Source organism: Bos indicus x Bos taurus, chromosome 12, assembly GCF_003369695.1.
Source record: "Bos indicus x Bos taurus breed Angus x Brahman F1 hybrid chromosome 12, Bos_hybrid_MaternalHap_v2.0, whole genome shotgun sequence".
Classification (NCBI taxonomy): domain Eukaryota; kingdom Metazoa; phylum Chordata; class Mammalia; order Artiodactyla; family Bovidae; genus Bos; species Bos indicus x Bos taurus.
In genome coordinates, this window is record NC_040087.1 from 28,532,222 (window position 1) to 28,547,088 (window position 14,867).

General features: G+C 44.2%; 1 protein-coding gene across 8 annotated transcripts in view; it reads right to left on the reverse strand.

The window, feature by feature from the left end:
- The window catches only part of FRY (FRY microtubule binding protein), a 329,597-nt gene that overhangs the window by 46,059 nt on the left and 268,671 nt on the right, over positions 1 to 14,867 (reverse strand). For all 8 annotated transcript variants that reach the window (XM_027557464.1, XM_027557466.1, XM_027557463.1 and 5 more), the window contains 7 exons: positions 13,757 to 13,907; positions 13,100 to 13,203; positions 12,175 to 12,360; positions 10,020 to 10,218; positions 7,092 to 7,213; positions 1,993 to 2,180; positions 887 to 981 (listed from right to left, as the gene is read on the reverse strand). In XM_027557464.1, the coding sequence (XP_027413265.1) occupies positions 887 to 981; positions 1,993 to 2,180; positions 7,092 to 7,213; positions 10,020 to 10,218; positions 12,175 to 12,360; positions 13,100 to 13,203; positions 13,757 to 13,907 (1,045 nt within the window). The remainder of the gene's footprint in view (positions 1 to 886; positions 982 to 1,992; positions 2,181 to 7,091; positions 7,214 to 10,019; positions 10,219 to 12,174; positions 12,361 to 13,099; positions 13,204 to 13,756; positions 13,908 to 14,867) is intronic.

Below are 14,867 nucleotides of genomic sequence, written 5' to 3' on the forward strand. Positions count from 1 at the left end.
TTTGAATTTAGGTGAGAATAATTATGAAATAAAATGTATCTAATAGGTATAAATGTTAATACTCTATTAACTGACTGATAAAAGGAACAGGTACAGAAATATCTAGAAAGAAAAATGTAAATGCTTGTGTTAAAGGTCAATTTTTGTACTTATAAAATTTATGAAAAATGATTTCTAAGTGTATTCCTATCAACATTGTTGCTGAATTTTTACTGATATAGATTAACCTGTGGGTTTATACAGATAAATATATATGATGTTAGTAATTACACTAAAATTACCTATTATAAAAATGTTCACCTTAAAAATGAAACAAGGCCCAACCTGCTATAACATTACTGATTCAATTTCAAGCAAGATGAGCTTAATTTTCCAAACAGAATATGAAACTGTGAATGATTTAAAATGGGTTATTAAACATTGACAGGAACAAAGGGAATTAAAAACTAAAAAAGAAAGATCCTAAGGTAGAAATTTCTTCAAGTAAAATCAACATTTATTTCAAATGTTTTTATGGTGATGGATCAGATAAGTCTTGTACATATGCATTTAAAAAAGAATGCTTAGTTTGTTTCTATAAAATGTGATAAATAGGATAAATATATAAAATATGAAAAAATACTCATAGAAATAGGAAATTTAAAAAAACAAATATTTGTATTACTTAGAAGTAACACATTGTCTAACTTCCTGTGTATATATGTGTCTGTTGTAATTTCCTTTTTTTTTTTTTTTAACTGAAGGAAATGTCATACATACTTTCTCGGGTCACAAACAGACTTCAAACAACTAGATTTGTTCTTTAGACTTTGCCCAAAGTCCAGCCTTCTCCAAAATATTCAGTACAGTGTATCTGATTTTAAAATATTGTTCAGCTGATGCTCACCGAGATAGTACAGTTAAGAGATCAGTGTTCTTCAAGCAGTCAGACAAGTTGTCCACAGCAGCTTCCAAGGTAAGAAGGGCTTCCATGACATAACCCTGCCAGACACACAAAGACAACATTCTGTGCCACTTACAATTACTGCTAGCATCTTGAAGATAAATTTAATGGATACAAACTTTATTCAAATACTGATACCATCTTTGAAAGCTGGACAGTCATGGCTACTTTAATTTACAATGAAATTTTAAGGGCTACTTGGGAAACTCAGATGGCTTAGGAGTTAGCAGGTAATCATGATTTCTCTCCCTAGATGTGAGGTTTTCAACAGATCAGTCTCATTCAAAACCCAACAGGGAGGGGTAAGGCTACAGTGGGCAAGCGTGGCCCCTTGCTGAGGGGATGGTGGGCATTTGAAACACAGAGTGGAAACATTTGGAAGCCAGAGATTAAGAGATGAAGGATGAGAAGGGCTGTGACTCAGGGCATTTTAAAGTGTGCTTCCAATGGCCAGAGGAGGAAAAGAAGCGAAAGTCTCCAGGTGTACAGCCCTCTGAGATGCAGAACATTTCTGATGGAAAAGAAGGCCTTCCCTCAGCTACAGAGCTTGTAATGCCCCTGGCTTTCCACCTGTTCAGCTCTCCAGTCTCTGGGTTCCACAGTCCACAGGGTCCTCTTGTGGCATCTACTCTGCCCACTGTTTCTTTAGCTTTTCTCAGTTTATGGAAAGCCAGCCATACAGACAGGAGTGGTGCTCTGCACAGACAAAATAGCACCCTCCCTCCCTTCTCTGGGTGAGGAGGCTGCACAACTGCACCTCAGGTTGTTAGTAAAAGGACAAAAACAAGACAAAACACCTCCCCCAGGCCCCACCAAACAAAATCAATAAAAACAAAGAGTCGCCAAAGGATTTCAGTTATTGGCTCAATAAAATTGTCCACTGAATTTCTAGAACAGCACCCCCTCTGGAGAGATACTTGTAATAACAAAAGTCAACCTCTAGAATTTTTGGCTGGGATAATTGGCAGGAGGAAGAAAGTTCAAAGAAAGTCATTAACTCCTCATCTCTGCACTGAGAGAAGGGTGAATGCCCCGCTTTCCTTCGGTACCTGAATCTCATCTCCGTGCTCGCCAATCACCTCCACCAGCCTGGAGAGGAGGTCCGACAAGGCGTGTGCTGACAGAGGTTGTTTGAGGGCCCGGAATATCTGGAAGGAGCGGCCGGCATAGTGCCGGGAGGAGCTGGCGAGGGCCGTCTGCAGCGCCACTTCACTCAGGTGCTGCTCCAGGTGGAAACCTAGGGCACAGGGGCGGGAGCAGGTCAGCACTCAGCTGCTCACCGAGGCCACCAGCCATCTGCGCGCTTACGACAGGCTGGCTGCACAGCGCCCCCTCCTGGTGGTACTCAGTTAAAATGAACCCTGTGATTGGGATTGACAGACATACACACTGCTATGCATAAAACAGACAGCTAATGCTTGTGTGTTAAGTTGCTTCAGTCGTGTCCAACGCTTTTGCGACACCATGGACTGCATCCAGCCAGGCTCCTCTGTCCATGGGATTCTCCAGGCAAGAATACTGGAGTGGGTTGCCATTTCCTCCTCCAGGGAATCTTTCCGACCGTATCCAACTGGCATCTCTTACGTCTCCTGCATTGGCAGGCGGGTTCTTTACCACTAGCATCATCCGGGAATTCCTATAACGAATGAGAAACGGCTGTATAGCGCAGGGAACTCTACTCAGTGGTCAGTGGTGACCTGAATGGGAAGGAAATCCAAAAAAGAGGGGATATGTGTATATATAAGGCTGGTTCACTTCGCTATACAGTAGAAATGTTCACCTTAACACAACATTGTAGAGCAACTATACTTCAATAAAACAAAAAATTAAAACCAAATCTGAATCAATCTTAAAGGGACACAGTGGAATAGAAAGAGTTTGGAGCAAGCTTTGTGGAGTAGAAAGCTTCAGAGCAATATGGTCCTGATTTTAAAGGAGAGATTTGGGACGCTGGGAAAGAAATTTATTCTCTGTGACCCTGTTTCCTTGTCTTTACCTTGTGAATCAGAGCATCCACCTCAAAGAGTGGTTGTGAAAATCAACTTAAAAGGGCTTAGAGTGGTGTCTGACACATCACTGGTGCTTACAAATGTATTATTAGTTATTGTGCTGCTACTGTTTGGCATCATTCTTCTGCACTTTTCACATAGAATATGTTTGCTCCTTTGTCATACGAGAACTGTTAGACACAAGTCTTGTGAATGAAGAGGAAAGTGATGAGTGGATCTGACCAGCCAGGCGGCACTAGTGGTAAAGAACCCTCCTCCCAATGCAGGAGATGTAAGAGACATGGGTTTGATCCCTGGGTCGGGAAGATGCCCTGGAGGAGGGCATGGCAACCCACTCCAGTATTCTTGCCTGGAGAACCCCATGGACAGAGGAGCCTGGGGGGCTATAGTCCATAGGGTCACAGAGAGTCAGACATAACTGAAGCGACTTAGCACATACACACGCATGTTCGCAAGCACAACCAAAGCCTGGGCCAAACTCCCTGTTCTTCAGAATCGTCCATAAACAAGCAGACATGGAGGTGCAGGCACTGCAAAGAAGGCAGGGATTGGTTGAACTTTCACCTCCTGAGTGTTTGTTCTTTCAACAGCATGAAGGTAATCTCAGCCCTCAGAAAACCATATGATTATAATAAAATGAAAACATAAGGGAAAACCCATAGCTGGAGAAGGCAATGGCACCCCACTCCAGTACTCTTGCCTGGAAAATCGCATGGACGGAGGAGCCTGGTAGGCTGCAGTCCATGGGGCCGCTAAGAGTCCGACACGACTGAGCGACTTCACTTTCACTTTTTACTTTCTACTTTCATGCACTGGAGAAGGAAATGGCAACCCACTCCAGTGTTCTTGCCTGGAGGATCCCAGGGACGGGGCAGCCTGGTGGGCTGCCGTCTATGTGGTCACACAGAGTCGGACACGACTGAGGTGACTTAGCAGCAGCAGCAACAGAAAACCATCTGATTATAGTAAAATGAAAACGTAAGGGAATATCTATAGCTGAATTCTGGGCCATTAAATCCTCCACTTGTTGCACCTCTTTATGTGCAGAAAAACCAGGCTATGCGAGTCAGTGGACCTGATAAAAACAGTGATTTGTGCTGCCTCCGTGATGGAGAGGCTCTGGGGGCACATTTGATGGTTCCATGAACAGGGACCAGGAGGGAAAATTCAGTGTTGCTGTTCCTGGTGCTACTGCCTGGCTGGCTGAGCTCTGGGACACGCAGTACACCAAATAAGACAATGCTCCTGCGGCGTCAACCAAGTGTCCTGGAAAACAGACTTCGGCACGTTCAGGGTAGGAAACACAAGATTTAACCCTTACAGGTAGTTCACAACCTATGAATGGATATTTCAAAATCGTTTTTTACATCTTTGTTTTGCTTTTCAAAACATATTTTTCTATTTAAGCCATTTTATATGTGGAGGTTAGGTCCCATGGCGATGAATAAAAACTTCTTTAAGTCACACTGTTGGAGGGACTCCCCTGCTGGTCCAGTGGTTAAGACTCTGCAACTTACACTGCCTGGGAGTGTGAGTTCAATCCCTGGTCAGGGACCTACGATCTCACATGCCACAGTGTGGCCAAAAAAATCTTAAAAAAAAAAAAAAGAAAAAATAAATCATACTGTTGGAAGTATTCTAGTAGGATTGCTGACCCCCAACCCCCTAAGATGATGTCCTTTGGGAAAAGCTATTTAATGAGTGGCAGAGAAAAGAAAGGGGCTTCCTAGGTGGCTCAGTGGTAAAGAACCCAACTGCCAATGCAGGAGATTTGGGTTCAGTCCCTGGGTAGAGAAGATTCCCCTGGAGGAGGAAATGGCAACCCACTCCAGTATTCTTGCCTGGAGAATCCCATGGACAGAGGAGCCTGATGAGCTATAGTCCATGGGGCCACAAAGAGTCGGACACAACTGAGCGACTAAACAACAACAACGGAGAAAAGAAAAAGGTTTCCTTTTCTCCCTGTTACACAATGAAGCCACATTTCCCAGTCCTCCTCACAGTCGGATGTGACCTTGGGCTTGAGTTCTGGACAGTAGGACAGGGGGAGATGCGCTGGATGCTTCGCTCAAGGCTAGCAGGCAAACTCCCCCGGGGTGACCCTCCATGCACTCTGTTCCTCCACCTGCCCCTGGACACAGAGGGTTGAGTAGAGACCCTTGAACCTAGCGGGGGGCAGAGACACAGAATGGGGGGGTTCCCTGAAGCACCAGGTGGAAAGCTGCTCCCAAACATCCACACTGAACTGTGAAACAGCCTCTTGTGTTAGGTCTCTGAGCTTTGGGGCTTATTTACTATGGCAGCTATGCTACCCTGACTAATACAAGTGTTTCCAGGAACACATCTTATTGTGCTATACTGGAAGTAGGCAGAAAGCAGCCACGTTCAAGGAAATTGTAGTGAGTAAAAATATCTTGAGAAAGATGTGAAAAGACACAGAATATTCTAAGTGAAAGTGAAGTCGCTCAGTTGTGTCCAACTCTCTGCAACCCCCATGGACTGTAGCCCACCAGGCTCCTCTGTCCATGGAATTTTCCAGGCAAGAGTACTGGAGTGGGTTGCCATTTCCTTCTCCAGGGGATCTTCTCGACCCAGGGATTGAACCTGGGTCTCCCGCATTGTGGGCAGATGCTTTACTGTCTGAGCCATCAGGGAAGTCCAGAATGTTCTAAGCAGCCTGAAACATGCTCTGAGAATATGCTATATATGGCATTCATACTTTTTCTCATTTTTAGTATCTTTATACCATCAAGCGGAGAAGGAAATGGCAACCCACTCCAGGATTCTTGCCTAGAGAATCCTGTGGACGGAGGAGCCTGGTGGGCTGCCGTCTATAGGGTCGCAGAGTCAGACACGACTGAAGCAACTTAGCAGCAGCAGCAGCAGACCATCAAGAGTTTTACACAAATGAAGAGTTCACATGCATCACAGAATTTCTCCTTCAAGGCTATTGAAATGACTTTTAAGTGGGGGAAATACCAGTAAAAGCAGTCTTAATACTTCAAAGAAATTCCAAAGGGGAAACTCAAAACAAGAAATGGCAATTCCATTCTGGGAACAACTTTCCCATTTCAGTTTAACAGTATTTTTTGTTTCTTAGCATGTATCCTCTGATAATGAAAAGATATGTGGCTTATCTGGAATGTTTCAAACTGTAAAATGTGCTAATTATCAGAGCAGCCAGAAGAGCCACTGAGACATATTTACTATGGCCAGCCTGCTGAGTGAGAAAAGGCAGAGATAGCTGTTTATCAGGCTGAGGAACCAAATTTAAATTTCATACACATATCAGCTCTGCCCAAGCTGATCTGAATGGAATCCAGCTAAGGGCTTAAATATTGTGCAGCTACTGCTGCTGCTAAGTCACTTCAGTCGTGTCTGACTCTGTGTGACCCCAGAGACGGCAGCCCACCAGGCTCCACCATCCCTGGCAAGAACACTGGAGTGGGTTGCCATTTCCTTCTCCAATGCATGAAAGTGAAAAGTGAAAGTGAAGTTGCTCGGTCGTATCCAACTCTTAGCGACCCCATGGACTGCAGCCTACCAGGCTCCTCCGCCCATGGGATTTTCCAGGCAAGAATACTGGAGTGGGCTGCCATTGCCTTCTCCTACTGTATGGCTACTAGTGTCTAAATTAGCATCAGACCGTGTTCAGAATATTGAGTGGTCACTGGCACAGGACTTGTCAGCAAATACTTTTAAAGCCCAAAACATTTTATTGAAAAATTATTCTTAGTTAAGAAAAACCCAGTTTGCAAGACGGACCATTTTCTCCCAGTTGAGTCTGATGACAGTGAATAAAATTTCTTTCTCATGGCCTTCTTTAAATAAAATTAATACAGGCACCGTTTTGTTGTAGTGAGGGAAATGAAGCAAGAGAACAGAGACACCGGGGAAACCGTTTGCTAGAGCATCATGCAACTACGTGTGACGTTAACTACCATTAAGTTAGGCACACCGGAAAAAGCTTCACTACCCTCTGTGAATATTCCTTGGCTATTGCTGCCAAATGGAGAATTTTACACACACACACACACGCGCACACATAAATACACACACAGTGTGTAGCTGTACGGGGAGAATGAGCTCCGTTGCAGAAAAATGCTGAAAGTGGGCTTTGTAGAAACAGGATGAAGTACCTGATTTGGAATCTCTGAACACGGATACAACGTGACGTAGAAAGTTGGTGAGTTGTTCAGCACTCTTTGAATTCTGATTTTTGGGTGTGATGTCCTCGTGGCACCAAAGTGGACCAAACGCCCTTCAACAAAACACACAAACTGTCAAAAATGTAACTATCATTTTGCACAACCATATACACAGTTCTAACTCCAAAGGGGCAACAAACATTTTTTTTTTAATTTACTTATTAATTTGGTGGAAAATTTCAGTCTTATAAAGCTTAAGAGCACACTCAAAATAGAGCTACTTAACTGGGTGGAGACATACTTTTTCATATGTTTTGCTCACAAAATTAAAACTTCTCAATTCACCAGGACAGTGTTCATTCAGCACGTAACAGTTTCTTTGTCTTAAGTGAAATGATGTAACACGTCAAATAAAGCACAGATTTAGACACAGACCCCCTTTATACACTTCAGAATGTGCAGAGGTAACATTCTATCAGGATCACACTGTAGGTGAAGTTGCCAAACGCTGTAGGACACACTGAAGATACAACCTCTGCTGTCTACTCGGTGCCTCTGTGCTAAGAGCGGGGGGATCCATGTGTGAGACTCTCAGAGAACGCCATTCACAGCACTGACATTGCTGAGCGGTAAGAAAGCCTTTCTTCCCCACAAACCAGTCAGGTCTCTGAGACACCCTGTAAGGAGGCACCACCAGCCCCTACCTGAGCTTTCTGCACGTTAAATTCTATATTGAACTGAGCTAACAGAAGCAGGAGATATTAAGAAGAGGTGGAAACAATACACAGAAGAACTATACAAAAAAGATCCTCACGATCCACATAATCACGATGGTGTGAACACTCAGCTAGAGCCAGACATCCTGGAATGTGAAGTCAAGTGGGCCTTAGGATGCATCACTACAAACAAAGTTAGTGGAGGTGATGGAATTCCAGTTGAGCTATTTCAAATCCTGAAAGATGATGCTGTGAAAGTGCTGCACTCAATATGCCAGCAAATTTGGAAAACTCAGCAGTGGCCACAGGACTGGAAAAGGTCAGTTTTCATTCCAATCCAAAGAAAGGCAAAGCCAAAGAAATGCTTAAAATACCACACAATTGCACTCATTTTACAGGCTAGTAAAGTAATGCTCAAAATTCTCCAAGCCAGGCTTCAGCAATACGTGAACTGTGAACTTCCAGATGTTCAAGCTGGTTTTAGAAAAGGCAGAGGAACCAGAGATCAAATTGCCAACATCCACTGGATCATCAAAAAAGCAAGAGAGTTCCAGAAAAACATCTATTTCTGCTTCATTGACTATGCCAAAGCCTTTGACTGTGTGGATCACAACAAACTCTGGAAAATTCTTCAAGAGATGGGATACCAGACCACCTGACCTGCCTCTTGAGAAACCTGTATGCAGGTCAGGAAGCAATGGTTAGAACTGGACATGGAACAACAGACTGGTTCCAAATAGGAAAAGGAGTACTAAGGCTGTATATTGTCACCCTGCTTATTTAACTTATATGCAGAGTACATCATGAGAAACGCTGGGCTGGAAGAAGCACAAGCTGGAATCAAGATTGCCGGGAGAAATATCAATAACCTCAGATATGCAGATGACACCACCCTTGTGGCAGAAAGTGAAGAACTAAAGAGCCTCTTGACGAAAGTGAAAGAGGAGAGTGAAAAAGTTGGCTTAACGCTCAACATTCAGAAAACTCAGATCATGGCATCCGGTCCCATCACTTCATGGCACATAGATGGGGGAACAGGGGAAACAGTGGCTGACTTTATTTTTCTGGGCTCCAAAATCACTGCAGATGGTGATTGCAGCCATGAAATTAAAAAATGCTTATTCCTTGAAAGGAAAGTTATGACCAACCTAGACAGCATATTCAAAAGCAGAGACATTACTTTGTCCACAAAGGTCCATCTAGTCAAGGCTATGGTTTTTCAAGTAGTCATGTATGGATGTGAGAGTTGGACTATAAAGAAAGCTGAGTGCTGAAGAACTGATGCTTTTGAACTGTGGTATTGGAGAAGACTCTTGAGAATCCCTTGGACTGCAAAGAGATCCAACCAGTCCATCCTAAAGGAGATCAGTCCTGAATATTCATTGGAAGGACTGATGTTGAAGCTGAAACTCCAATATTTTGGTCACCTGATGCGAAGAGCTGACTCACTGGAAAAGACCCTGATGCTGGGAAAGATTGAGGGCAGGAGGAGAAGGAGACAACAGAGGATGAGATGGTTGGATGGCATCACCAACTCAATGGACATGGGTTTGGGTAGACTCTGGCACTTGGTGATGAACAGGGAGGCCTGGCGTGCTGTGGTTCATGGGGTCACAAAGAGTTGGACATGACTGAATGATGAACTGAACTATGAAAATTGAACCAAAAGCTAAATCATTCCTTGAAAAAACCATAAAATCTGAAAAAAAACGGGATCACTCGCAGTTTTCTTGACTTTGATCTCTTATTAGTTGGATTCCTTTTCCATCATGTGTCTGATTGTTTCTGATTCCTGAATTCCATTTATAAGTGACCCTTTGGACTAGATGAGCAGACAGAGGTCCCCGCTCTGCAGCTGCTACTGGGTTGACCATGGCTAATACTTTGGGTTTCCAGAGCGATGTTCTCTGCCAAGTCTTGGAACTCCCAGAGGCTGGTAGCTCTAATAGATGGTGAAAGTCATGCTTGCCTCCTGCCCGCATCTGCTACCTGCTCATTAGGCAGGAAATCTCCCTGCTCCTCCACTGTGACATCAGGGGAGTCGTAGACAGCGCCTCCCAGGGTCTGCCTCGTACACAGACGCCAGCAGATGCAATTCAGAAGAGAGGAGACTTCATTAGAATTTTCATCTGCGGTTTTAAAGTGATGGCACTCTTCCAAAAGACTGACCCCAAAACAGCAGCCCATCTCCTGACTCCCTTACCTGGTCGTCAGAAATTCAATGAGCTTGTTTGCCTTCTCATCTGAGTCGGCAGCTGCGTCCGCATCTTCTACCTCCTGGGTCATCTGTGGGAGGTTCCCACTGCTGCCTCCTAGACTGATGCTGGATGAAGTGGAGCTGGAGCTGAGCCCTGAGTCTGGCACCGGGGACGACTGGTCCTCTCTCAGGAAGTCGAAGCCACCTGGTGGGAGACGAAGTCCAGGTGGGATGTGCAGGGCAGGCAGTGAATGAGGTCGGGAGGTGTGCATCAGGAGGTGTGCCGTTATTTACATTTTTTGGGAAAAAAACACTTGATTTTTGACTATGGCTATGATTAAACACGGAGAAGGCAATGGCATCCCACTCCAGTACTCTTGCCTGGAAAATCCCATGGGCGGAGGAGCCTGGTAGGCTGCAGTCCATAGGGTCGCTGAGGGTTGGACATGACTGAGCGACTTGACTTTCACTTTTCACTTTCATACACTGGAGAAGGAAATGGCAACCCACTCCAGCGTTCTTGCCTGGAGAATCCCAGGGACAGCGGAGCCTGGTGGGCTGCCGTCTATGGGGTCGCACAGAGTTGGATACGACTGAAGTGACTTAGCAGCAGGATTAAACAAGACTGGAACTCTTTCTTTGCTTATGGAATAGTTGCACTGCTGTGTAAACCAGTGTGATTTGGTAATAGATGGTGCTCTGCTATTTTCTACTTCGGTGTCTTTTTTTCCCCCCTTTTCTCCCCCAAGATACCACCTTTTATTTATCAAACTGGTAAAGACAAACAAGTTTAGTAATAGTAGGCGTGCAATACACACTCTTGAATACTGTGGGTTTAAATTAGTGCAACAATCTTGGAGAACAATTTGCAATATCAATAAAAAAAATTTAAAGACATCCATCTTTTGTTTGACCCAATAACTACAAACTAAGAAATGTATCCTGGAGATATACTGATTAAAAGTACATCAAGGTATATGAGCCTAGGGGCTCATGGAGGCATTTTGTATATTGGCCAAGAAGCAAAACAGACACAAACCAGAACAATTTCTCCAGGTGTGGATAAGAAACATATGAGTTAAGATACGTGGTTCAATGGATACTATGTTGCTGCTGCTGCTGCTGCTAAGTCGCTTCAGTCATGTCCGACTCTGTGCGACCCCATAGACAGCAGCCCATTAGGCACCCCCGTCCCTGGGATTCTCCAGGCAGGAACACTGGAGTGGGTTGCCATTTCCTTCTCCAATGCAGGAAAGTGAAAAGTGAAAGTGAAGTCGCTCAGTCGTGTCCAACTCTTAGTGACCCCATGGACTGCAGCCCACCAGGCTCCTCTGTCCATGGATTTTCCAGGCAAGAGTACTGGAGTGGGGTGCCATGGATACTATGCAGGACATAAAAAGGATGGCATGGAACCATTTGTGCTAAGATACAAAGATCTTCAAAATACCGAGTCTTCTGATTAAGCTCACTTAATCAGCCTTTTTCTAACACTTAGCAAATCATTTGATGCTCTGGTGTTTTAACTGACGCTTTCTGCAAAAGAAGTGAGTGTGTGTGTCTGTGTGTGCATGCTTTCACACGCCCACTGACTGATGAATAGCTCTGTTACACATCTGTACCTAACTGTGCTGTAGGTAAATTATTCTTGGGTAACAGACGATTTAACTATATGACATGATACTATTTTTGAGGATAACAGCGATAAGTAGGTTATACACAATGTTTTGCATAAATGTGCCCAGAACTCTGAATGTGTATATTAATTTACTGTAATTATGTCTCAAGGTACATAGGGAAATGTCTGGCGCCTTGGTGATACCTGGTCTCAAAATGCTGCAGGCGGTCACTGTTCTGCACACTCTCCTCCATGGGTGTTCCAGACTCATGCTCTCTCAGTCAATGGATATTAATTTTTTTCATAACATATTTAATGAAAATATCAATCACAGTAATAATTTAAAAAGTATATTTGGAAATATGAAGGATTTAACATCAAGTAAAATAGTGCATATTTATTGTGCATAGTGGTGCATATTTTATCCCTTAGAAAGCCAGGGTGAGGGTAAAAGCAGAGACATTGATGTGGGCTCCAGGGACACCCCCAGGTACCCTCAGACTTGTGACACTGTCTCAGGCTCCCGGCCCCTCCTCCTTGTGTTACCTGTGTAGAGGTACTCGGGCTGATAAGCTGGCTGCACGGTTAGAGTCTTGGCTTCGCCCATCTCTCGAGTCTGCAGGAGCACAGAAGCAATGGCATGGAAATTGCTGTTGCAGGAGAGGGCGATCAGGAGGTGAAGAAGCAATTTTTTGCTGTGTTCAAAGACTTCGGGCCGGTAATGGTCCAAACCTGGAACGAAACGGTGCAATCTCTTAATATAAACAAACCTTCAGCTCGTCTGGATTCCAGGGATGGCAAAGATTCCAAGATGCCCGGGAGGAACACGAGGAACACGTCAGACGAATGTTTAGTTTCCTTTGTTAGTTTGTTACCGACATAAAGAAATCAGGCTTAGGAAAATCAGATGTTTTCTTCCTTAAAAAATGTTCTTCTGAAATGCTGACAGATGGACTTTTCTTGACCTCTCTGTAGCATCTGACATGCTTAGCATTCCTCTTTCCTGAGATGTTCTCTTCCCTGTTACTAAAGGTTTCTAACTTTATCTCTCTCTCTCTGAGTCTCCCTGCCTGGCTGATTCCTCTTTCCATTTTCTTCGCTCTGCACCTTGGGTATTTTAAAACCTCAGTGCTTAGCCGACCATGTTCTACATTCTTTCTCTCTATGCACTGACTGTGTCTCGGGGCTTTAAATTTATCATGGAGAACCAAAGCCCCTGAAAGAAGTCCAGCTTGTTTTGAGTATCTCTACAGAAGTAGCATGGATGAGGTATCATTCTCTGTTATGGTGCCAGGACAACTTTAAACAATGACTGATCAACTGGAATTATAGAGATGTCACAGAAAGGATGGTGAAAAACAGAAGATATTAGGTATTTCAGAAAAGCAGGATGGCCACGTAAAAGGGCAGCTCCCTGGGATGACTTGTGTGGCACTCTAATGGCCAGAATTCCTCTGGGTCCCAGGCTTACCTAAGAAGACAGCATGGAGCAGCAGCGGGAGGTGAAGAGCCCAGTCCTCTCTGACACTGTGGTCCACCACCATCTCAGTCATAAAGATGACAGCGACATTGCACCTAATCAGTGAAAGTGATGCCGTCAACGCCATGTCCGAAGAGGACAGAAACAGACCAACAGGTCGTTGGGGCACAATCCCGTCCAACTCATCAGCCTTGGAGAATTAGGTGAGACCCTGATTCCAGGAAAATGGAGTTTAACTTCTAATACAGCACAGAGCTCCATGAGGAGAAGAAACTTCACTTGAGCTAATTCACATAATGGGGACTCTACTGGTCACTTGAAAATAAGGGCTGAGGGATGAAGAGACTCGGAAGACAAAGGTTCTTTCGTTTAGCTGCTCACAATCGAAAAGGCATAACAGAATGAACGCCCACACTAAGGGCACATCAAGGGAAACTTCAAAGGGCTGCAAGGCAGCTTTGCACACTGGTTAATGTTCGACCAAAGTCAGTCAGTATGCTGAGAGCTGCAGTTCAAGTCGCTTGTGTTCCCTCTGGTTTCAAACATCATTTCAACTGATGGGACCTGGAACAGGTTTCTCTTTTCATAGGAAGAAAAATCCAGTCAGAGCTAAGCGGCCACTCCCCTCTATCTGCACGTGCTACTCACCTGTGGAGTGGCCCCCGGGGGGTGATGGTCTCTGGGAGGTAGTCCACCAGCGGGGCCCAGCACCCTCCCGTGCATGGCATGGGTAGGGGCTGCGGCTGTTTGGTCTCTGTGATCGTCAGAAGCCAGCCGGTGTAGGGAGAAATTGGGTCATCTGTAGTGTGAGAAAGACGAATGTGCTTCATTTACAGGGAGAGAAGCTGCTTGTTTTCCCAACTTGCCTTTTTAGAAAGCAACTTACAAATTTGTGCTTGTAAAAATAACTTCCTAACCATTCCATTTGGTGAGTATGAAATTATATGATCTAACCATTCCATTTGGTGAGTATGAAATTATATGATCAAATGGGCTGGAATTACTTGATTAAGTTTCTTTCATTCCTTTATTTCTTGGATATCTAATTTATAGTTATTCATTATAGACCGACTGAAAACATAGATACAGAAGAAAAACCCTACATCACGTGAATTCCCATCACTGTGACAACTCACTCCTTCTCTCGTCTCCTCCATCTCAGTAAAACGTGATTTCTTATTTTCAGTTCACTCAGGATGGGAGCCTGGGAATCCTCCCTGACTTCTCACTTATATATATATATATTTTTTTTTTTTTTTTTAATTGAAGGATAATTGCTTTACAGAATTATGTTGGCTTCTGCCAAACATCAACATGAAATCAGCCATAGTTGCTTATATTTCTAATAACCATGACGATGGTGGGACAGTAATAATAAAAATAATAAAGTCAGAACTAAGGGAGAGACAGCTTGGGCTTCCTTGGTGGCTCAGTGATAAAGAATCTGCCTGCCAATGCAGGAGATGTGGGTTTGATCCCTGGGTTGGGAAGATCCTTTGGAGAAGGAATGGCAACCCACTCCAGTATTCTTGCCTGGAGAATCCCATGAATAGAGGAGCCTGGTGGGCTATAGTCCATGGGGCTGCAAAAGAGTCGGACGCGATTGAGCAACTAACAACAGAGAGAGGTTACTTTATGTCAGGCAATGGTCTATATATTTCATGTATAAATAACCCAATAATAGGTACCTATTATCCCAATTTTGTAGAGGGGACGCTGAGGTTAAGTAACTTGCCACCAGCCGCATATTCAGTAAGCT